This window comes from Magnolia sinica, chromosome 13, assembly GCF_029962835.1.
Source record: "Magnolia sinica isolate HGM2019 chromosome 13, MsV1, whole genome shotgun sequence".
Lineage (NCBI taxonomy): Eukaryota > Viridiplantae > Streptophyta > Magnoliopsida > Magnoliales > Magnoliaceae > Magnolia > Magnolia sinica.
The window spans coordinates 19,846,780-19,871,931 of record NC_080585.1 but is presented as its reverse complement, the minus strand read 5'-3'; the positions used below and the strand labels follow the sequence as shown (position 1 = coordinate 19,871,931).

Genomic DNA, 25,152 nt, shown 5'->3' with positions numbered 1-25,152 from the left:
TAGCCAGATGGATCCACAATCCGGCCCGTCTCATTCTGGTGTTGGGCCGACACCTGTGACTCCACCTATGGCTCCTCTAGTCACGCCTTCAGTTCCTGAGCAGATAATGCTGTTGATGCAGTAGCAGCAGATTCAGCAGCAGCAGCACCAGCAGTTTCTGTCTTCCATAGCTGGCATCTTTGTTCAGTCCGTGGGGGCGACTCCACCTGCTTCACCTATGCACCCATCTGGGAGCGCTAGTGCGAGCGGCACATTTGAGCGATTTCAGCGCTTACGACCTCCCACATTTGTAAGTTCTCATAAACCCGAGGAGGCTGAGTACTGGATTGATTGCATCTCTAAGATGCTGAGACCGCTGCACTATTCAGAGGTTGAGCAGGTCGAGCTTGCCTCCTTCATGTTTAAGAATGAGGCTAGTTTATGGTGGGACAGTGTTCTTCGCACTGTTGAGGAAGGGTATCAGTGGTCGTGGCAGGCATTTGAGGCACGCTTCCACGAGAAGTATTTTTCGGTTACGTACCGACACGAGAAGGAGAGTGAGTTCCTTTGCCTCCGTCAGGGAGGGATGTCGGTGACGGAGTATGAGAACCGGTTCACTGAGCTAGATCGCTATGCTCCCTTGATTCTGAGCGACCAGCCGATGAGGATGCGGCATTTTTCTGAGGGATTGAGGCTTGAGATCCGATCGAAGATATGCTGTGTTAGCATTTCTTCCTATGCGGAGTTGGTGAGCATGTCCTTGCGAGCAGAGCAGGACGGGGACAGGTCGTCCCGTATGCGAGCACCTATGGTTCCCAGACCTGCACCTTTTCTCGGCAAGAGGCCGCGGGCAAATTCTCCTCCGAGGCGTTCAGCACCACCCGCTCAGCAGGTGCGAGCTAATCTTCGCTGTTTGTACTATGGGAAGATGGGGCATTTGGATCGTTCTTGCTTTTCGCGTATGCGGGACAGTGGTTTTACTCCACCGCAGATGATCAGCCGTCCGATGCCTCAGGTTATATCACCTCCACCTCTTCGTTCAGCGCCAGCTCATACATCCTTCAGACCTTCTGTACCTAGCTTCAGGCCACCTCAACGGCCCATGGTTCCACTGCCGAATCGCCAGCAGTAGGTTCGAGTTCATACGCTCTCAGCTGAAGCGCCTGTGGCTGACTAGGTGCCGAGATCCTTCGAGGTTACAGCGCACATTGAAGGTATTCACGTTTCTATGTTGGTGGATACAGGGTCTACTACCTCTCTTATATCGTATGCAGCAGTTAGGCATCTGAGTTTAAGCACTGTTTCTATGCAAGGAGTGACGCTTACTACCGCTACAGGGATCTCCTCTGCTATGAGCAAGCGTTGTATGGATTATTTGATTGATGTAGGGAGTGAATCGATTCTTGTTGACCTTTTTGTCACACCTCTTTTCCATTACGATGTTATTATGGGTATGGATTGGCTCACGAGGATGCGAGTAGAGATTGATTGTGAAGCAAGGTCGGTGACAATCCATGGACCTGAGGGCGAGGCAGTTACTTTCCCAGTTCAGGTCAGTTACCCTTTTCGTCTTGGTTATTATACTTCTCTGTTGGAGAGTATGGATGGATCGGCGTTTGAAAGCACGCCTGTAGTTCGGGAGTTTGAAGTTGTGTTTGAGTCGATTTCTGAATTACCCCCTCAGCGCGAGATTGATTTTACTATCGATCTCATGCCTAATGCAGCGCCCATTTCTTTACCCACCTATCATATGCCTCCGATTGAAATAGAGAAATTGAGGAAGCAGATAGATGGTTTGTTGAATTTGAATTTTATTCGGCCTAGTGTGTCTCCTTGGGGAGCACGTGTCCTGTTTGTTAAGAAGAAAGATGGTTCCTTGCGATTATATATTGATTATCGCAGGTTGAATCTGGTGACTATGAAGAATAAGTACCCTTTGCCTAGGATCGATGATCTGTTTAATCAGTTGAAGGGAGCACGGTACTTTTCAAAGGTTGATCTGCAGTCAGGGTATCACTAGTTACGCGTCAAGAATGAGGACGTGCAGAAGACCGCTTTCAGGACTAGTTTTGGCCACTATGAGTTCCTTGTAATGTCGTTCGGTCTTACGAACACACCCGCCGTGTTCATGGATCTGATGAACAGGATATTTCGGCCATTCTTGTTCCGATTCGTCATCGTCTTTATCGATGACATCTTGATTTATTCTGCGAGTCGGGAAGAGCACGAGGAGCACTTAAGAGCGATCTTAGATACTCTCAGGAAGAATCAGCTTTTTGTGCAGTTTAAAAAATGCGATTTCTGAAAAGAGGAAGTCAAGTTCCCGGGACATGTGGTGTCCAAGGAAGAGATAGCTGTCGATCTTACTAAGGTAGCTGCAATTCAGGACTGGAAGTAGCCTGGTTCAGTTACTGAGGTGAGGAGCTTTCTAGGTCTAGCAGGCTATTATCGATGCTTCATACAAGACTTCTCGAAGATAGCCAGACCGTTGTCGCAGTTGACATGGAAAGATTTGAAGTTTGCTTGGAATGAGAGGGCGGAGATAGCTTTTCAAGAGCTGAAGGACAAGTTGACCTCCGCCCCTGCGCTAGTATTGTCAGAGCAAAGGGTTAAGTATATTATATATACTAACGCCTCTCGTGTTGGCCTGGGTTATGTCCTTATGCAGAATGACTGGGTGATTGCTTATGCTTCGAGGCAGTTGAGGAAACACGAAGAGAATTACCCTACACACGACCTGGAGTTGGCAGCTGTCACTTTCGCATTAAAGCTCTGGAGACATTACCTCTATGGAGAGGAGTTCGAGCTCTTTTGCGACCACAAGAGCCTTAAGTATATTTTCACGCAGCGTGACTTGAATATGAGGCAGCGCCGATGGATGGAAATATTGAAAGACTTTAAGTTCAATGTTTCTTACCATCCGGGCAAGGCGAACCTTGTGGCAGATGCGTTGAGTCGCAAGAAGGCTATAGAGTTTGCGGCTCCGCTAATGATAGCAAAATGGGACATGTTGGAGTTTGTGCAAGACTTTGAGCAGAAACTTACGGTAGAAGAGCCGTATGAGGCTATCGCACACATTTGTGTACAGCCCCTCATTGATGAGAGGATCGTTGCAGCTCAGGCAGATGATGAGCTTTTGGAGAAGATGAGAAAGCGGGTTGGTACAGATAAGAACTCTGAGTGGAGTGTTGGTTCTGATGGGGGCCTACGTTTTCTTGGCCGATTATGTGTCCTAGACATTCCTGACTTGAGACGGGAGGTTCTCGAGTCAGCCCATACTTCTAAGCTTGCGATGCATCCAGGTAGCATGAAGATGTATCAGGATATGAAAAGATCATATTAGTGGGACAACATGAAGGTTCATATTGCTGAGTTTGTATCTCGTTGTCTCACGTGTCAGCAGGTCAAGGCAGAGCATCGCCGACCTCCTGGGCTGCTTCAGCCCATGCCCATAGCAGAATGGAATTGAGACTTCATCTCTATGGACTTTATTTTTGGGTTGCCGAGAACGAAGAAGGGACATGACTCTATTTGGATAATCGTCGACTGATTGATGAAGTCGGCTCATTTCTTACCGATCAGAGTCATAAACTCTGCAGACGAGTTGGCTAGGTTGTACATCAAGGAGATTGTACGTTTGCATGGAGTTCCCTTAGAGATTGTGTCTGATAGAGACACGCGTTTCACATCTATCTTCTGGACTCGTATCCAGGAAGGGATGGGTGTGAAGTTGAAGTTCAGCACCGCGTTTCATCCGCAGACAGATGGGCAGAAGGAACGTGTGAATCAGGTTCTGGAAGACATGTTGCGAGCTTGTGTTTTGGATTTCAAGGACAGTTGGGATGATTGTCTTCCTTATGCAGAGTTCGCGTATAATAATAGCTTCCAGGCGAGTATTGGCATGGCTCCCTATAAGGCGTTGTATGGTTGCCCGTGCAGAGCACCGCATTGCTGGGCAGAAGTTGGCGAGCGTAGTTTGATTGGTCTGGAGTTGGTGCAGGCGACTTCAGAGAAAGTTGACATTATTCGGCGTCAACTTCTGACAGCCCAGAGTAGGCAGAAGAGTTACGCTGATTCGAAGCGGCAACCGCTTGAGTTTGAGGTTGGAGACCATGTGTTTCTTAAGGTTTCCCCTATGAAGGGAGTTCTGCGGTTCGGTAAGAAGGGAAAGCTCACGCCGAGATTTATTGGTCCATTTTAAATTCTAGATCGAGTGGGAGCGGTAGCATACCACCTTACTTTGCCCACACCTCTTGCGGGCGTGCATAACGTATTTCATGTCTCTATGTTGAAGAAGTACGTTCCTGATCCTTCGCATATTATTAGTTGGGAGCAGGTGCAGTTGAGCGAGGATGCCACATATGTACTGCGACCGACGCGTATTCTAGACACGAAGGAGCAGGTATTGCGTAGCAAGGTCATCCATCTTGTGAAAGTTTTATGGACGCATCATAGTGAAGAAGAGGCTACTTGGGAGACTGAAGCTGAGGTCAGAAAGAGCTACCCTCAGATCCTTAAGGAATATGAGAAGGTACGAATTTCGAGGACGAAATTTTCTTTAAGGGAGGTAGATTGTAATGACCCGAAAAATTTTGTGCCAAGACCCAAGTACTACCTCTATTTTTCTTAAAAGTTATTTGTGGGGTAATTAGCGCTAAACTCGATTGCTTGTGAAATTTGCATCAATCACTTTAAATTTGATCTGCAGGACTCAAAACCTGTAGAATAGTTAGCGCTATGTTACTCTGAAATCTGGGATTCATCGCTAAATCCAGTTGCTCTTGAAAATTTTTAGAAGCTTTGGATCAGACCTGGACCGCGTGTCGAAAGTCTGATAGCGATGATCTTAGACAGTTATAGTCACCATGTTGGACTTGACCATCACCTCAAAAATCAAGTCCAGATGATGTTTTGGGTCGATTTGATTGAGTCTGGAGTGAAGAGTGTGAGAACGGTGAGAAATTAAATGTGATTTTATGAAATCTGAGTTGTGTCGCTTGCGCGACGATTTTAAGCAATCTGACCATTGGATTCTGACTCAATTTCACCCTCGGATCAGGGAGTGTGACCAGGCATGTCTTTATGCTTGTGGACCTGATCGAGTTTCAGTGACCGTTGAGTTGAGTGTGGTCCGCCACGGTTGATCTGTAAAGCCGATCGGTACGAAAACTCAGCCTGACCTAGATCCATGGTTAGTGAGCTTAAGTCCGACCGCACGTGGAAAAGGGACCACTAGAAGTGTTCCGTTGGATCGAGAGAGGCCTGATTTGGTTATAACCTAAGTATACCTTGGCCCTGGGGTTATTTTCATCAATGTTATGCCTATATATAGACCTTAAAACCCTCACTCTCTTTTCCACACGAATTTCCTAACCCTAGCTAAGAAAGAGAGAGGAAAAGAGGGAGAAAGCGAGAGAGAAGTTGGTGAATCATCTTAGATTCTTTCCCGTTATTCTTCATCCTTAAACCATCACTTTTGAATCGTTATTCCGGCGATTCTAAGTTCCTCTTTGGGTAAGTTAACCTAACCCTAATCTGTTTAGAGCTTAGAATAGTTTATGTGTTGTTGTAGCTCATTTCTATTCTTGCTTTAGGTTATCTTGTCGCCTTTGACGAAGACATATCGTCTGAATCAGTTCGGTGTTCTTTTTTTGGTTTAAGGTGCGGACTTTAATCGTATGGGTTATGGTTTTCAGGGCTTTCAATGTTAGTTAATGGTTTATTCTTGTTGTGGGTGCAATTTCACATTTAAATGTTATGTTTATATTGTATTCCTGATATATATGCCTTGTGTAGAGATTTGTGTATTCCTTGAAAGTATCGTATTCGTATAAAATATAAACATGTTCTTGCCATGATTATTTGTCATGTAGTTATGCTATTTGTATGTGTGACAACTCCTTGACAAAAAGAATTGTCCAAATGCATGTATTTCAACATGCGTCATGTATGTTGAACTTTGTAGTCTAAGTGTTTATAGAAATGTCTGAATGATCTAAAGTGTAATATATTATCCTAATTGCGGGCGTTGAGAAGCGATTCTCAACTCTCCTATTGGTGTGTATGATTTCCTATATGCAAGTCACATTCTTTGTTGTTTAGTTTCAAGTATTACTTATGTATAAATCCATGCTAAGTTGATATTCTTCAAATGCTCACATACTACATGATTTGAATTATTGTTCCATTACTGTTCTAAATTCTATATGAATATCTGTTGTAGTGGAATATGTTTGGGGCTATAAATAGTCTAGGAAATCGGTAATCGACTTTGAGTTCGTGGCTGAGGTTGCTTTCATCATGAAGGACGTGATTTGACGAACCCGAGTCGTATTAGAGTTGTCGGCAGTGGTTTGGCCACACGGAGTGTTTGAGCACTATATGTCGTTCAACCCAACGTGCGCTCGTGCTAGTCGAGTTCGTCAGGTAACCCGATTGTCCGATGTATGTTCACCATGTATAGACGCTATTGTTTGAATTTAGGGTACTAAACTTACCGATGAAATTCCGTTAACCGTTGTACCTTGATCCGCTAAGACTCGTGAGTCGGACATGGTGGTATGGGACACCGTGGTCGAGCTGTCGGCCTACGCTGGGGTGACGAGCCTCCCCATAGTGACCAGTGAGCAACCAAACTCGTGAGCTGATTATGGTGGTATGGGACACTATATTCATGTTGTCGGCCTACATTGATTGGTGGCGAGCTCTTTGTAGTGACCTCGAGCATACCTGGATACCGCATTGAGGTGAGGTGACGAGCCTTATTGTAGTAACGAAGGTATTATAGGCATGCATTGATTGATGACGAGCCCTTTACAACGACCTAAAGCCATATGATCGTATGAGATTGTCTAGGACTGACGACCCTAGAATGGATCACTGTGTGGAAGTTGATATGAGGAAGGTACCTTAGCTTCCCAATCCTGCTGCATGAAAAGGACTAATAACAACTTGGTAATCATGTTCATGCACTGCATTGCATGTGCCTAGAAGAGGTGGAGCACTTGAGGTGATGTCATGCGTAACGTAAGATGAAGACGCTGGGGGTGTATAAGTGAGGGCATGCATCATTCTACATACATCCTTGCACTAACAAGAGTACTTAGGACATGTTTGATTATTTTGCTTTATCATTACTGCTTGATTGATCTGATAACATGTTAACCTTTGCTTTATTGTTCCACTGAGTTGATCACTCACTCCCACGTTCTAGGACGGTGTTTAAACACCCACCAGACTGTCTTAGATGCAGATGTTAATACGACCCCTGAGGCAGGGCAAGAGTTCGAGGATGATGAGGCCGCATTTTCTTTTATGCAGTTTTCAGGCGGGTTCTAGTGAGCCATGTCCTGATGTGTGGGAATTATGAATTTTTTTTGGGAATAAATAATGTCTTTTAATATTTGTATTATTTTGATAGCAACACTTGTAATATGACCTGGTATGTATACGGACTTCGGGGATTTACACATGTACACTTATGTTTCTTTAAGTCTTCCGCTTGCGTTTTTCACTTATCCCTGAATTATGTTTGCAGTTTGGCTTAATCTATCCCATGTTTTGTGGACTCATACAGACAACATACATCCATCATTAAATATGTTGCATAAGTGATGTTTTGAAACTCGGAAGCTGAGTCATGCTCGACGCCCGAATTTCAGGGCGTTACAAATATTTAGGTTGAGTTTGACTATCTCTAGGAATGGGTCCACTATCGATGAGTCAGGCCCGATATTGGCAGACGAATAGTGAGCTCTCTTCCACTTATCCAGTTGTAAGCTCAGATAAGGGCGGCAAGCTGGCGTAGAGTGTACTAGAACCCAGTAATGATCTCAGAGATGTATAGTACTGATATGTGGACTTATTGAGCAGAGTTGCATACTCAGCATTTTACTTATTCATTCATTCACTACCACTTGGGCTAGTGGTGCGCAACTAATTGTTGTGTACCTTCGCAATGGCCAGAATTTCAGTTATGGCGCATGACTAACTTGAGGTTAGGAGTTTACCACATTGAGTCTAGCTATCTAAATTTAGGAATGGGACTGATTTAAATAGAAGTCCCTTGTGATAGACCCCACTGCTTGCGATACTACATACTATCATCTTGACTTTATACTTCAGCTTCGTCATTTCATTCACACCACGTATTGCATTGCCCTCTTCACACATAATATTTGGTTTACTATGCTTTTGTATTACATAGCCTGAATAAGGTTGATGGTATTATGGACTTGCCAGGATCTGCATATTGCATTACATCTGGGCATATGACATTTGGGTTGATATATTTTTGCATTTATATGGCGTAGATGAGGCTGATGGTATTCGTAGCTCTTTAGAATTGCATATTGTATTGAATTCTCAGTATATGATATTTAGCTTACTATGTCTCCAGATTACATAGCATATCTACTTTGCTTCCTTAGTATATGATATTGGCTTAGTTTTGCATTGCATAGCGTAGATAAGGCTGATGGTATTTATGGACTTACCAGCATGTTTCCGCATTGCTCTCATATTGCATACTTGGCACTTACCTTACGCACACACTTACACCACCCTCTAAGCTTTCTATAAGCTTATGCATGATAGATGCGTGCAGGTGGCATTAAGTCGCAGTAACGTTGAGTTTAGAGCGTGCAGCTATCTTCTAGAGCTTTGATTTCCGATATATGTATTTCCCTTTCAGTTCTGTATTCAACTGTTTATATTAGTGGATATGTGATGATGATGTTGCCTTTATGATTTGGGTAAACTTATGGTTATACTTCTTACGAGATAAATGTACGTTGAAAAATCCTTCTTCTAAGATCTCAGAATCGGAATCTGGCGTATGGGCTCTAGGAACCAAGAATAGGATACTACGGAGGCTGTCGACACCGGATTCAACGATCGAAAATTTTGTGAGCCCGGTTTTCAAGTTTGGGACGTGACAATATATCTTTACTATTAAAAAAATCTAGTTGTTAAAATACCTACGTGGATGAGTACTTATGTACCTACTCATGCACGAAAATTTACTGGTTGTCACAAATATTCCAATTTTCAAAGACTTTGGCCGTGTGAACCTTACAGCGCGCCATAGCAGGTCAGCCGCACCTATCGCTTGGCATAACCATGTTTTGATTGAAACCCAACTTTGGTCATAAGGCCATTGTGGTGATAAGCTGGTGCATGTATTAGATATACAATACGTATATCTCATCTGCAATCAGTTGGACTTACCTCTTTTGAGATACTTATGACTTTATGAATTTTAATTTCATTCGGTCTTAGAGCCGTTAAGTATATTTTCCTTCTCTCTAGTTGAAATCTTACTACCATATGGCATTATGTAAGCAATTGGATATCTAACACGATCAAATTAAACATAAACACTTATAATTATTTCTGCCTTACATCGAGATGACTCACCACCCCATCAAGTTCCTGTACGGGGAAGCTACCTTGGGCCACTGGGATGTACGTGTGACATCCACTCCCCCAATTATTTCCCGGGCCATGTAAGCGATAAGTAAATGGATTCAATGAGGCTTGACAAAAAGGGATTTTATTAGTTTCGTCATCTCGTGACGTAGGTCAATTAAATGAGCACTTTCAAACATGCTTTGTACAGTCATTTTTAAAAGTGGCACATGGCTTAATCAAATCTTGCAATGTCAGCACATCATTTAACATGATATTTCCGAGCCTTACTGATTACTGTTTATAAAAATCAAGCAGATTTAAAATTTTAAGGGAGCACGCCACAAGCAGTATAAACTGGACATCTACCATTGAAACCTTCACTGTGCCGGGTAATTTTTGACTCCGTCTAATATTTGTAATCCCAGTGGAAATGACCTTATGAACGGCTTCGATGGCATATAAACGTGCCAGTAGGCTTAGCAAGGTTTCAACGATGGCTTTTCAGTGCCTACTCTGTCTGGTGTGGCTAGCGAGGGTGCTTTAGACATTTTCCCTCGCCACAAAGACCCGGCCAAGGAACTGCGACCAGTCAACGCAAGGTGGGCACCTCTTCCCCAGAACCAGAAATTCAAACGTGACTATGGCCTATTAAAAAAATGTCTAAAAGATGCGGCCACGAAGAAACGGCTACCATTGGACGCGGTTTGGTAGCGACCTAGCTAGTCTCGAAGCTTTGTAGGACTTGCCGTGTATTTGTTTTATCCACACCTTTCATTTATTTAATAAAATTATTTTAGGTCATGAGCTCAGAATTAAGCCAGATCCAAATCCTGCCACAGTCTGCATCACTTTTGGGCTAATGCCCTAAACTAAGCTTTAAAAAAATTAATGAACGGCGCGGATAAAATACATATATCATGCTAAGACCCACCGATCTATGACACAAGCTAATTGGCTAATTAGGTGGTGTTGGGTTACTGGCCAAACCGCGTCCGCTACCATTAGGTGGGTGAGTGAGACGCAATTGCGGTTTGGTGCGGCTCCGATCTTTCCTTCTCCTCTTGAAAGACGCGTGCCCCCGGGCTTCTGGACTTCGATGGGTCGCCACGTGTCGACCATCATACACTTGCGACGATCCCTTCCACGCACGAAAGTTCCAACGTTTAACAGCAACGCAAATATGACACAGGAAACTTCTATAAGTAGGGAAGGTTTCCCTTTGTCTATACTCAAGCACAGAGAGGAGAAGAGAAGAAGAAAGGGCGAGCTGAGAATACAGACTTCTATTACGGGAGACTAGAGACGAGAGAGAGAGAGAGAGAGAGAGAGAGAGAGAGAGAGAGAGAGAGAGATGGCTTCTTCTTCTTCTTCTTCTTCTTCTTCTTGCATGGGATTGATTGTAGTTGTCGTTGTAGCAGCTTTGCTTCAGTGCGCTACGGCGGCGACCTACACGGTCGGTGACACCACTGGGTGGACGATCCCCTCAGGAGGTGCTCAATTCTACCCCAATTGGGCCGGCAGCAAGACGTTCGTCGTTGGTGACATTCTCTGTAAGTAGACTCTTTCTCTTTCTCTTAGTTTTATCTATCTTTTTCTCCATGATTCTCTTTGCCCCTGCGAAAGATTGTAGCCAAAGGCACTGTTGTTGTGATGGGTCTTTTCTAAAACTTTGGGTCCGTTTGGATCGATGATCCCCAGTAAGAGAATTCATCGTCATTATTACCTATTCATCATAACAGTTAACCATCCTATGCTTTTATCAATCAATACATCAAATGGGTAGGAACGTCGCTTTCATATCAAGCTTGGCCATGGTGGGACCTGCCTATTGAACGGTTCCAATCATCCATGCATATGGCCCAACTAAAAGACTATATAAATTCATCATAACACTCAGTACGAATTCATGTTTCTCTTGAAATTACTAGAACAAATCTCACATACATCTGATGTGCGGGGTTGCTTGCTGTTTGCAGCCTTCAATTTCAGCCCTCAAAGCCACGATGTCGCCACGGTGACGAAGGCACAGTACGATGCCTGCACTGTGCCCTCCGAGGGTAATATCATAAGGACAAGCCCGGCAAACATCACTCTCAGCACTGCTGGCAATCACTACTACATCTGCACATTCTCTGGGCACTGTTCCGCCGGACAAAAGCTAACTGTCAACGTTGTCTCCTCGAGCACTGGCACCCCAACAACCCCCACCGTCTCAGCCGGCGGACCTTCACCACCACCCACATCAGGCGACTCCACACCCCCCAACGCTGCCCCGTCTCTTGTCGCCGGTTTTGGCACTGCAGGTGTTGTTGCCGCCGTCTTCTCCGCCTTCTTCCTTTAGATGAGTCATTGCCATGACTGCCTGATTTTATTTTTTTTATCTTGTAATTTTATTATTTTTTTTTTTTAAGTACAGTGGCCCATCTGTGGGGGCCTTGGACTTGAGTGATTCATTTCTGTTTTACAGTGGCATAAAACATACATGTCTTTAGTCAGACTCGTTAATAAAATTATATCATTCTTATGACATTGTTTAAACCGCACATTTATTCAGGTACGTTTGGTTGCACCAAATTTCATGAATTTTAGTGCAACCAAATGCGCCCTCACTAAGTATAGATTCCACTTCTTAAAATTGATATTTCCAAAGCTACGGTTGAATTTTGGTAATGCAAAGTTTCTTCCATCGACCAGACTACGGCGATCAACGGTGGTGACTACACACCAGAGTTATTGGAGGGACGTGGTACCCAAAATCAGTGCTGACTGTGAATGTTGAGCATTCAATCTGACTAGATCCTCCCATCGGTGTTACTTTCAGGCAATAGGCCATCGACATTGGTTCCTTTCAACATAAACCGTTCAGATGGAAATGGTGGACCACTCTCTCTGGAATCCAGCCTTATTTATGTTGTGATGCTTAGGATCATCATCCTTAGAATAGGATGAATATAAAAATATGCTGCTTGGAAAATAGCAGGACCGTCCTGGTTAGTTGATAGCCATAATCTGTCAGCGGGCAGTGTAGGTTGAGTTCAAGCGATCGTTCTACTTTTGAGTCATGTTGAGTCAACTGAGTGCACGAACCAACTCAACAAGTCAAAGGCCGAGCCGACTCTGGCCTGTTAGGTAACGCTTAAAATTTTTACTTAATGGGAAATTCGGAAAGCAATTCACGTTTAGTTTTGTTTGTTGACATCGAACGTATAAAGCACTTTGCAATTATTGTTGAATTTTTTCAGCGATGGAGGCCTGGCCTAACGTTGAGTCTATAATGCGGTCTATGTTTCCTTCTGAAAAATTCAAAATAACCCTTAGCTTTCTCCTTTGCGCGATACATTACCCAACTTTTAACATGTGGCACTACTCTGAGCCCATTATGATTTATGTGTTATATCCACACCGTCGATCAACCTTTTTATATCATCCTAGAGCATGATCCCAAAAAATGAGGCACATCAAAAGCTCAAGTCTACCACACTATAGAAAGTAGTAGGAATTGAACGACTACCGTTAAAGCCTTCTTAGGGTCCGCTCTGAAGTTTATTTGTCATCTAACTTTTTCATAAGGTCACGCAAACTTGGATGAATGGAAAACACAAAAATTAGCTTGATTAGAGGCTTATGTGGCCCCAAAATTTTTCTATGGTAGGCACCCAATGCCAACTATTGCTTGTAGTGTGGCCCACTTAAGCCTTAGATCTGGCTTATTTTTGGTCTTAGTCTCTTAAAGTGATATGGAAAAATTAATGGACGGTGTGGATAAAACATATACATCACGGTATGCCCCATTGAGCCTTTTGACAGGAACATCCATCTCTGGCTATAACCAAGTGGGTTATCACATAATCCCCACCCAGATTTGGGGAGAGAGGATTCGGTGAGACCCTGGATACACCGAGGTGGGTGTGACCTCAAACTATGGGTCCATTGTGATGTATGTGACTACATCCACACCGTCCATCCATAGTGAAAGCTCATTTTTGGGCATAATCCAAAAAATGAAGCAGCTTCAAATCCCATATAGACCATGGTACAGGAAACAATGGTGTTTAACCATTAAAAACTTCTTATGGGCCACGAAAGCCTTGGATCAAGATGATATTTGTGTGGCCTCTTTATCTAGGTGTTTGTGTCCTTATCAACGGGTTGGATGGCAAATAAACATTTTGGTGAAATCCATGAAGTTTAACGGTGAGAATTAAATCATGACTATTTCCTCTGGTGTGGTCCGTATAAAATTTGTGTTGGCTTCATTTTTGGAATATATCCTAAAATGAAGTTTTAAAACAGCTGGATGGTTTGGATTTATGGTGCACACATCATTATGAGCCCCACGGGGTCCCACCCGCGTGGGTGGACATGGATTAAGGATCTCACCTAATCTACTCCCGAATTTTAAGGGTATAGCAGATTGCGTGGTGTGCCACACGACCTTGGCCCTTATATTGGAGCCCACCTTGATGTATATATTCTATATCCACTCCGTCTACTCATTTTTTCAAATCATTTCAGGGCATTATACAAAAATGAAGCAAATCAATTATCAAGTGGGTCATATCATAGGAAATAGTGATGATTGACCATAATTAGCCACAAAAGCTCTAGGCCACGTAAGATTTGGAGCATCCTCATTTTTGGGATCATTACCTAAAATGATTTGCAAAATGGATGGATGGCGTGGATAAAACACACATTATGATGTCGAAGCAGATGGCGTGGTGTGCCACATGCTACTGACCTTGGCCCTAACTGTGGGGCCCACCTTGATGTTCGTATTTTATATCCACTATGTTCATCCATTCTTTCAAATCATTCTATGGCATTATACAAAAAATGAAGAAGTAAATCAAATTATCAAGTGGGCCATACTATAGGAAATAGTGGTGAGTGACCCTTAATGAGCCAAGAAAGTTCTAGGCCACAGGAGATTTGGATGATCCTCATTTTTGGGATCAATCCCTAAAATGATTTGAAAAAATAGATGGACGGCGTGGATAAAACACATAGATTACGATGGAGGCCACACAATACCGTCTAATAGCTAGGGGCTATTGATGTTGTTAGTATGTAATTTGGATCAACCGAGGTGAGTGGGACCCTGACTGTGAGGCCCATTGTAATGTATGTGACTGGATTCGCACTGTCCATGTAATGTATGTGATTACATTCACACTGTCCATCTGTATTGAAAGCTCATTCTTAGACATGATCCAAAAAAATGAAGTGAAAAAGTGATAAATGACCATTAAAAATTTCTTGCGGCTATGAAAGCTTTGGATTAAGATGATATTTGTGTGGTCGCTTCATCTAAATGTTTTTTTACATTATCAATAGGTTGGAAAATAAACATTCCAATCGAATCCATGAAGTTTTTAATGGTGGGGATTCAATCATGACTATTCAACAAGGGCAAATGTGTTAAATTAACATATTCCAAACATTTTAGACATTAGTTAATAAATGGGTTGTCCTAGATTCAATACTATGTTTCTGACTTTGATTCAGACTTTAGATTGAGACTTCAGACTTACTATTTAACAAACAGACCCTCAAACTCCTTAGCGAGCTTCACAATGACTCGGCTTAAGTTTTGGTCGAGTCAAGTTGACTCAGCTAGCTTCAAGTAGGGTCATGGAGTTTTAGAACTATGATTTTGTTCCCTAATGGCCTGATTTTTCCGCCAATCTATGATGCATTCCTATATGTTATGTATCATCCATCCAGGTAATCTAGATTTTGCATTATATTTAGAGCTATGATCCAGTACCAACTCCTTTTTACCTTAATCCGATTATTATTTAGAAGTGGCCCACTTATGATCAACAAATGCCACTGGATTGAAGGGATGCACTATATATATATATATATATATATAACAACAGTAAAATTGGAACCCTCCCATCCAACGGTCAACTGTGATCATAGCTGGCCCACTTGGACCTGTAAATACACACTGTAATAAGGTGCCAAGAACGTCGGATCAGAGTTGTATATTTTAGCTTAAAGAAAAAAAAAAAAAAGTACTGTATACTATAATTCAGCACGTGTGGCAGGTGTGACCTATAGACATCAAGTGGGCCTCACCATTTTTATGCGGTGACCCAAAAACAGAGCTGCATGTCTGGTCATCAGGTCGTGACTGGTTAAAAGATTGACCAATGGAGAACGGCCTGATGGCTAGATTACCCTAGTTTTGAATTAGTGCATACCAAGTGGCCTCTCTCGATTAACGGACAAGAATCTCCTACAATAACTGTGTGGCCCACTGTAACGCGTGACTCATGGTAGCCTGGTTCCATCACTCGTGCCAGCGCATGTATATGACGTGATCCCAAAAATAAAGACCATCCAAAGCTCACGGGGTAAAACCACTAGTCACAATGGTGATTTACGTGACAAGCACCCCTAGGATGGGGAAAGGTAGAAAATTTATTAAGTTGAATATTTCAACCTTTTGATTACGAAAAGTTTAAGTATTCATTTTCAAAGCCAACTTTTAATCGGTTGAAATAATTCAATTTATGAAAAAAAATCCTATATACAATACTTTAGGACACATTCCAAGTTGGACTTTATTGCTTCGTTTAGAATCATAAAAATAAAAATAAAATAAAATAAAACATAAAGCAAATGAAGCACTCAAACAATTCCAATGCATCAAGGTAGAGAAGCTGACACAGGGGAGGACGTGAGGTCGAGCACCGTCTTCCTCAAAAGGATAACTATTCCGAATCCACGGAACTTCTCTGGACTCCTCACAGAGACTTTTCGAATCCACGAGGAAAGAAAGCAAAAAATAGAAATAAATTCTAATAAATTCGAAATTGATTAATGAATCATTAAAAACGAGTTCACAACCCTTTAAATAAGGGTATCAAGCAATGGGAAAGAAATCATAATCAAACTACAACTCAAACTCCTAGAATCCGCGACTTACTATAAATAGTAAACTTACTATTTATAGACAGTCGTGATGTCTACTAGTGCGCAAGGTTTTCGGCCAAAAATAGTAAGTGTCCTATTTGGCTTCACCAAACCGTTCCCCTAATTATTCTAAGCTCTTTTCACGTTGGGCGCAACTCCTAAAGCCCGACGGATGAAGAGTTATAATCAAACTAAAACTTACTATTTATAGTAAAAACGAAATTAAAACAGGGAAACGACCGTCAATCAAGGGGTTTTTCACAATTCCGGGCTGCGCAACCCGGCATAGCGGGGTTGGTTGGCTAAAATAGCTCATTCTACCCCAAAATCATATATTTTACGTCAACTAACTCATTCCGGATTGCGAGATACGCCCGATCTAAGGTCCGATGGTCCGGATCACTTCTGTCGTCGACCGGGCCTTTTCTGATCCATCTTGGCCATGAAACTGTCTGCGACCCGCTCTACATCAGAAGCCTTTAAAAAAAAAGGTAACGACCCATATTTGTGGGTAAAGATGACACTGTACCATAATTTCTGGTGCAGTTTCATGTGGGTGGTCAATTCTCTATCTTTCAATAGTGGATTTAAAAATCATAAACTTAGGAACCCACCGTGAACATAATTAGGGTTTCAACATCGTTAATTCCTAATTAAGAATTCGGCATTGTAAAATCCTAATTAGGGTTTCAACATTGAAGATGCTCGATCTCAAGAGAGAGATTGAGCGGGAGATTGAGAGAGAGAGAGAGAGAGAGAGAGAGAGAGAGAGAGAGAAAGAAACCTCCATCGCTTCTTTGCCACTCGATTGAGAGAGAGTACTTGCTTGGCAGAAGGAGAGAGAGAGAGAGAGAGAGAGAGAGAGAGAGAGAGAGAGAGTGCCGTGATGGGTAGCTGCTGGAGTTATAGCAGAAGGTGGTTCTGCCACCAAGAATATGAGTTGTGGAGTTGCAGAGAGAGAGAGAGAGAGTCGAGGGCGGGGACCGTAATGAGGGATTAGGTTTTTTTATATTTATAACAATCCTTTGTCGGCGCTCGGTTTTAGTTAACTCCAACAAATTGTTGTAGTGCTTATTATATATAGGATTTAGATCATTGGAAGACCAGCCATATATAAAGGTTCAAGTCCGACCAATCACATCATATTATTGTAATTCAGTAATTCAAACTCCTCACACAGTGCCAAATATGGCAAAAATCCTACTTTACTGTTGGACTTGGAATTTGGTCGGGTATGCCAAAGCCTTTTACAATTCTATTTGAACTTAACACCTTTGACCCCAAGTGCTACGATAAAGAGAGTGACCGTAGGCAAATGTCTACGACAGAGAGCTGAAGCAGTTTAGCCATTTATTCAACCACTCATATGCGCAATCAAGCAAATTGTGTATGAGGGTTCGTCCTTTTAATGAATTCATTTTACATTCCAAACTTTTTCTCACCATGATAACAGAGATTATCCGATATGTATAAAGTATGAGTAAAAAAAACTCAATTATATTAATTGAAGTGAAAATAAAACTTACAAATATATTCCTCGATGATTCAATATTTGTGGCATAGACACTGAGGCGTAGATAGTGAAGCCCTAAATCTAAGTCTTCCCTAGTCCAGTAACTCGGGCATAGACAGAACAAATTACATTACTGAAAACAAAAGTAAAAAGTCTTCATCACAATCTGGCACTTGGCATATATAGATGGGAATTACACTATTCCTATTTTAATTTGGTCCAACATAACATCATAAATGGATGAGATTGACATGTTCAGAGTAGCAATATAGACGAGTTGTCTTATATATGCTAAGACAAAATGAAAGAAAATTTGATAGGTAGCATTGCGCTTTATATTTGATTTGATATGGGTTGAGTTGGATGGGGCTTAGAGCTCTTCAATCTTTCTCCTATTATTGAACCTTGAGGATGGTTTGTAATGAGAGATCTTTGAAACCACTTCTCATATCCGTTAATGTAGAGATAACCATCTGAACACATAAATCATCCAAACTATAATATTCAAACTTAAACTTAAAATAAATTTTAGGAATACACAAATCTAATTTCTCTATTTCTACTAAATCACTCTCTTTAAGTTCATTATAAATTTCTAAATAATTATAAAAATAAACAAGAAACTAGACTCTGATTAAAATAGCCATCTAGGTAATTTTCTTCATATGCTCCTCTCTCATCCTTTACATATATAAGAGTTATCAAATTTAGTAAGCAAGAAGCATAATGAAATCATATCTGACACAATTGAATTCTAAGAAATGTCTCTTACGGAACAGATCAATGACAAACAAGAATTAAATAAGATTTCAACAACAAAAAAAAAAATGTCATGAATAAAATTCATATAAAGATATCATGAATGAACCATGAAGTTATGGTGTCATGAATACAATAATGTATGTAATTATACATTACATCACAACCAAATTCAATTAATCAATTTTCTACTAACTCGCATGACTCTAGATATTAGATACCTTTTATAATCCTAACATGCTCACATAATCGGTCCAACAAGGCATGTACTTAAATCCAATTCACTTTTCAAGATCTCACATGGCTATGTTATTAGGTACCTTTTGTAATCCTTAAATGCTCACCTAATCAGTTTGGCAATGTAGTAATCCTTACATGCAGGTAGAGCAATCCTTACATGCTCACCAATCCAACGAAGCCAAAAGATCTCGTATGGCTATAAACATTGGGTACCTTTGCAATCCTTACATGCCTACCTAACTAGTCCAGCGAAGTAGCAATCCCGACATGCACATAAATGAGCAATCCTTATATGCTCACCGATAAATCATGCAAACTAAAATTCAATTCCAAATATCCAAAGCAAATAGTGTGTATTCCATGATGATCTAATCAAATCACTTCCCATGCATTTATAATGAAATTTTGAATTCAAGTTCAAACATGATATGATCATAATGAATACAATTAAATTTTTATGAATGAACAACTTAGCAAGTAATTCATACTCAACAATAATTTAAGAGAGACTAACAATTCAATGAATTGAAGCAATACCATATTATTACATGGTTCAATGGAGCAAACAAGAACCAAGGTTCAAAAGAAACTAATTACACCAAACTTTCAATATTCAAGATATTCATAAAAAAGTTAACTCAAAAAAAAAAAAATATATATATATATATATATATATATATATATATATATATATATATATATATATATATATATATATCCAAAAACCATATCAAAAACTCTGAAAATTGAGAAAAGATAATCAATGAGAAGCCCATGAGTCAAGGAAAAAAAGAAAATCACTTTTTCCAAAGCAAAAGGTTAAACCCTAAGCAAAATGGCTTAACTTGAAGCAAAAGGGTTAGAACCAAAGTGAACATGAATTTAATGTATATTAAAAACCCAATTTAGGAGAGAGAAAAGGAAGAGACCCCTTACCTAGGATCTGAAATTGTCAAAATATAAACATGAGAAAAGACGAACTCGCCATTGAATAAATAGAATAAAATTTAAAGCTAGAATCAAGGAAGAAACAAAATTTAACAAATGAGGGAAAATCAAATTGGGAGAATCACTTGTTGTTATGCTATGCAAGAATATTCTGAATTTAGCGCAACTCGATTCGATGTTGCTAACTTTACTTGAACCCAATCTATGCCCTGACTCGAATTTGACTCAACGATTCGACTTAGTGAGTCAATGCGATTCCTCTCTCTCTCTCTCTCTCTCTCTCTCTCTCTCTCTCTCTCTCTGTTCACTCCCCAAGTATAGGGTTGTGATGTAGTAATAAAGTCAGTGAGACCGAAATCGAATCTCAAGGGACTGAAACCAGTACGTTATCTGAAACTAAATAGAACTAGAACTAGACTAAGATGAAATCTAAATCAAATGAGTATGAGGGAATAATAGTGAAATATTTATCTAAAACTTAGAGAATTTAGAGGTAGGAAACTAGGGATTCAGAGGATCCACTTGTAGATATCAGGAAAGTCTACGCTTGATTCACGAACTCAACTGGACTTCGAGTCCCATCTTCATCCAGTTGGAAGATATATCACTAAAATCGAATCTGAACTGTTGTTGATCTAGTTTTCAAGAGATAAGACGGATGTAAATTAGAATGGATTCCATCGCAAACCATGCCCATGAGACAAAGCAAACAACAGAATTAAACCAATACACAGCCAATCTGAGTGATGTATAAATGTTAGGAAGGGTTCCGTCATCCAACCATGTCCAAGAGGCGATGGTGAACAACAAGGTTTCCTAACTGCATAATCACAATAATGAAAAGAAAATACTCAAAGCCATCGCAGATCTTGTAATTTCAGTCACAACAAACCATTAAAAACTAAAGGTATTCCTTAAAATCAAACCAAGATCAACATTAGTTTAGTAATGAATCAAAGCCATAGAGTCTTCCCATCATGCCACAAGCTTCACCTCTTAGCCCTAGCTAAGAGGTTTAGCCCAACATGATTGGACTATATCTCTAAAAAATAATAAAAGAAAAACAGTAAAACAAACTCTAAACTCTCCCTTTCTCACTAACGTCGTAACAGGTCAAGCCAAGATGATTTTTCTCCTCCGATTTCTCCTCTTTATAGGATTGTTTATAGGATTGATGATCATAAGTTTGTTGGTGTCAGAGAACCGACTTCTCTTACGCATTGCAATTTGCCCAAAAAAAAGGACCACGCAATCTCTGTTTTACGCAGCAAAAACGCACAAACATCTTGCGTTTGAACTGAATCCGAGACGAATGGTCATCATTCCATGAATTCCGACTGCATATGAAGGATAAAAACCCTCCTCTCTACCTTTTAGACGGTCTGGATCATCAATCTGACCTTGTCTTTGATCACATAATGGCCCACAGCAGCCAGTTTTCTCGGCGTGAGCAGGCTGCGAAACGGTCTTGCGCTGGTTCTTGGTGGGGCCCACTTCAGCTGACTTTTGAGAGATCTACACCGTCCATCAAATTCAAATCGAAAAACTCGTCAGGAATGGATGGTTCTTGACTGATTTCGGTATGGCCTATAGACTTTTTCACTATGCCGTCCGACCTGCGTTTAGACGATTGGAAATCGTTTCTCAATGCCTTATGGGAATCTGCCACCTAGGCGATGGTTACAGGGCCCTTTAAAGTCTACTGGACGGTCCAGATCGGACCTTTGAATCGTGATGGTGGCCCACAAAAATTCCTCCGCACGCTCTGTTTGAGCATTCGCCAGCGAGAGGACTCAAAGTCCTTAAAGAAATAGGAAAGCTCGGTCAAAGCATTGTTGACCGAGCTTCTGGTTTGGTGCTTTGCAAGTGCACAGCCACTGTGCACTCCCATTCACATAAGGTGGGTCCCACGTTGATGTATATGTGAAATCTACTCTGTCCATCCGTTTTGTTAGCTCATTTCATGCGTTAAGACCAAAATTGAAGCATATCCAAATATCAGGTGGGCCCCAAATCTAGAATTTATGGGCTGATCTAGCCGTTGGACCACTTCTGTAGGGATCCAAGGACTAAAATTTAATGTGTACAGTTAATTTATAGTCCCCAGGTCATATATGAAGTCACAAGGTAAATGGATTGTGGAAACCCTGTGATCTTGCATTCTGGCTGACTTTCAGGCCACTTGAGAGTCAGTTTCTCGATTTTCTCGGATCTCTGGCATGTGAATCCATTGATCTTGGTCCCCTGGAGTCCATCCCTTGCCTTAGTGAATTCTGAGTGTTAAATCCATGCTTTTAATACCCTGTTTCAATCCAAGCTCGTAAATACAACCTGCATCACAAACACAATTAAATCAGTCGTTAAATAGTACCAAGTTCGTAAATCTAGGCAATAACTGGGGTCTGATATGCAATATTTGACCCTCAACACAACCTCCAACCAGCATCTTGTTAGTCCCGAGCAAAGTATGCGGAAAATAAGTTAAGAATTATAGGACAATTTCTATGAACTCGAGTGATTCTTGAAAAACAATCCAGATACTAGAATTCTAAGATTCATGGTTGTTGGGCATTACTTTCTCCTGGAATCAAGTGCACTGTAAACTTCATAATCAAGGTCAAAGTGTTAATCCATTAATTAGAAACATTCTAAACATTAGGATCCATGAGTGTATAGTTTAATCTCGGCTTATCATCATTAAAATTCACTTCTCTATTTCAGGATATCATTGGTAACCAACAAGGGAATTCATGATAACTAAAACTTAAACCAAAACTTGCCTCACAGATCATCTTTTCATTCTTCAAGCTTTTAATTTTTCTATTAGAAGTAACGCCAAGAGGGGCATCAAATCCTCACCTATAGGGTGCAAACCTATGGTGAAGACTGTATACCCAACCCTTTTCACATATCATCCTTGGGGAATTAAATCTACACTTATAGGGAGCAAACCTATGGTGAAGATTATTCGCCCAACCTTTTACAAAGGTATCTATTTTATTTTTTTTATAGCTAGGTATTTTCTTTTTCTTCAATTGATCATGACGGGCAAATTTTCTAGGCTGGTTCCTTACATGCTTAGTGATTACCAAGTTAACCCTTCAATATCAAACTGAAACCTTAATGTAAAAGTGAAATGTGACATGTGAAATCATAACTCAAACAATGTTTACAACTTCTAATTCTGGATTAACAATTTAAACTTAACTGTGAAATCTAAAAGATACTGAAGCCAAGAGTTATAGATTACCAATATCACGTATCTTGAAATTCTAAGTGCCCTAGACAGCCGTCAAAATAACTTCGAATTCACAAGAAATTACAGAAAAATTAAAAATTTTCACAATTTTTGTTCAAGACCAAGAAAACACTGATTAGGAAACCAAATCTCCCACCCCCAATCTAAAATCTACATTGTCCTCAATGTAAAAGATATGCTCGCAATGTACATGAGATAATGAAAGTAAATGAGAAGTGATGGGAAGATTGTACCTGGACGAGGGATTCAAGAAGCTTTTACACAAAGATCTCAGCATGAAAGCAAGTCAACACAAGAGAGAAATTAACAAAAGAAAACTATCCTAAAATAATGTAGAAAGCAAATTAACCTAGAACAGCATAAAGCAAACTACCCTAGTCCTATGAAAATAGAAAGCCTACTTATACCTCCATCAGACTAGGAGATCAATCCTGGTAAACAGGATCAGTCAGAGGTATGGACATATCCTCTGAATCAAATTTCTCGACAAATGGCTTTAAGCGATGTCCATTTATTTTAAACTCCTTACCATTGTCAGGATCTCTTATCTCAATGGCCTCATGAGGATACGCAATGACCACAATGTAAGGGCCAATCCAATAAGATTGAAGCTTACCTGGAAAGAGATGTAATCGAGAATTATACAAAAGGACTTTCTGACCAGGTGTGAATGATTTTCATAGAATACGTTGGTCATGAAATGCCTTCATTCTGTCCTTATAAATTCTCGAGTTCTCGTATGCATCGTTGTGGATTTCTTCGAGTTCATTCAATTAAAGTTTACATAGCGAGCCAACGTTGTCCAGATTGAAATTCAATTTTTTGATTGCCCAGTAGGCTCTATGTTCCAAATCCACAGGCAAGTGGCAAGCCTTCCCATAAATAAGTCTAAAGGGAGACATTCCAATAAGGGTTTTAAACGCAGTACGGTAAGCCCATAAGGCATCAGTCAATCGGATTGACCAATCCTTACGGTCAAAGTTAACCATTTTCTCCAAAATGTGTTTGATCTCCCTATTGAAAATCTCAACTTGCCCACTTGTCTGTGGGTGATATGGGGTGCTCACTTTATGAGAGATATCGTATTTCTTCATTAAACTCTCGAATGGCCTATTACAAAAGTGTGAGCCCCCATCACTAATGATAGCTCGAGGCATTCCGAATCGAGAAAGGATGTTCTCTTTTAGGAATTTAATGACCGTGTGATGGTCATTATTCCGACACGGAATCGGTTCAACCCATTTAGTGACATAGTCTACAGTAAGCAAAATATATAGATTTTCAAAAGATTGGGAGAATGGTCCCATGAAATCAATGCCCCAGCAATTAAATGCCTCGATGATAAGAATGAGATTCAAGGCATCATATTTTGACGGGACAACGCTCCTAATTTCTGACAACGCTCACAAGCTTTGCAAAACTCATGAGTGTCCCTGAACATAGTGGGCCAGTAAAAGTCATACTGCAAAATCTTGGCTATAGTCTTTTTGGCAGAAAAGTGACTACCACAGGCCTGTGAATGACAGAAAGAGATGACACTCTGATGCTCAACGTCTGGTACACATCTCCTTAAGATTTGGTCTGGGCAATATTTTAAATAAATATGGATCGTCCTAGAAAAAGTTGCATACCTTGGTAAAGAATTTCTTCTTATCTTGTGTAGTCCAATGTGTCGGTATAAAACATGTGGCAAGATAATTCGTGATATCAGCAAACCAAGGTGAATGGGAGACTCTGAACAGTTGTTCATTAGAAAACATATCATTGATATGGGTCGCCTCAAGGGAATAAAAGGTATTAAGGCGAGAAAGGTGATCGGCTACTACGTTCTCTACTCCTTTTTTTTCTTTAATTTCCAAATCAAATTCTTGGAGTAGAAGGATCCATCTTATCAGGCGGGGCTTAGAATCATTCTTAGAAAGAAGATACTTGAGTGCCGCATGATCTGTATAGATAATGATCTTGGATCCGATCAGGTATGACCTAAATTTGTCCAAGGCGAACACTATGGCTAAGAGTTCCTTTTCCGTAGTCAAGTAGTTCACTTGGGCAGGATTTAGAGTCCTACTCGCATAATGAATGACGTAAGGCCTCTTATCTTTTCTCTGACCTAGAA

At 40.8% G+C, this 25,152-nt stretch overlaps 1 protein-coding gene across 3 annotated transcripts in view; it reads left to right on the top strand.

The window, feature by feature from the left end:
- LOC131223117 (cucumber peeling cupredoxin-like) overlaps positions 1-11,917 on the top strand; it is a 55,824-nt gene extending 43,907 nt beyond the window's left edge. For 2 of the 3 annotated variants that reach the window (XM_058218430.1, XM_058218432.1), the window contains exon 2: positions 11,367-11,917. In XM_058218430.1, the coding sequence (XP_058074413.1) occupies positions 11,367-11,731 (365 nt within the window). In that variant the 3' untranslated portion in view covers positions 11,732-11,917. Of the gene's footprint in view, positions 1-10,726; positions 10,941-11,366 lie in introns of those variants that run through there. The other variant, XM_058218426.1, reaches the window with a different exon arrangement.
- The last annotated feature ends 13,235 nt before the right edge of the window (positions 11,918-25,152 follow it).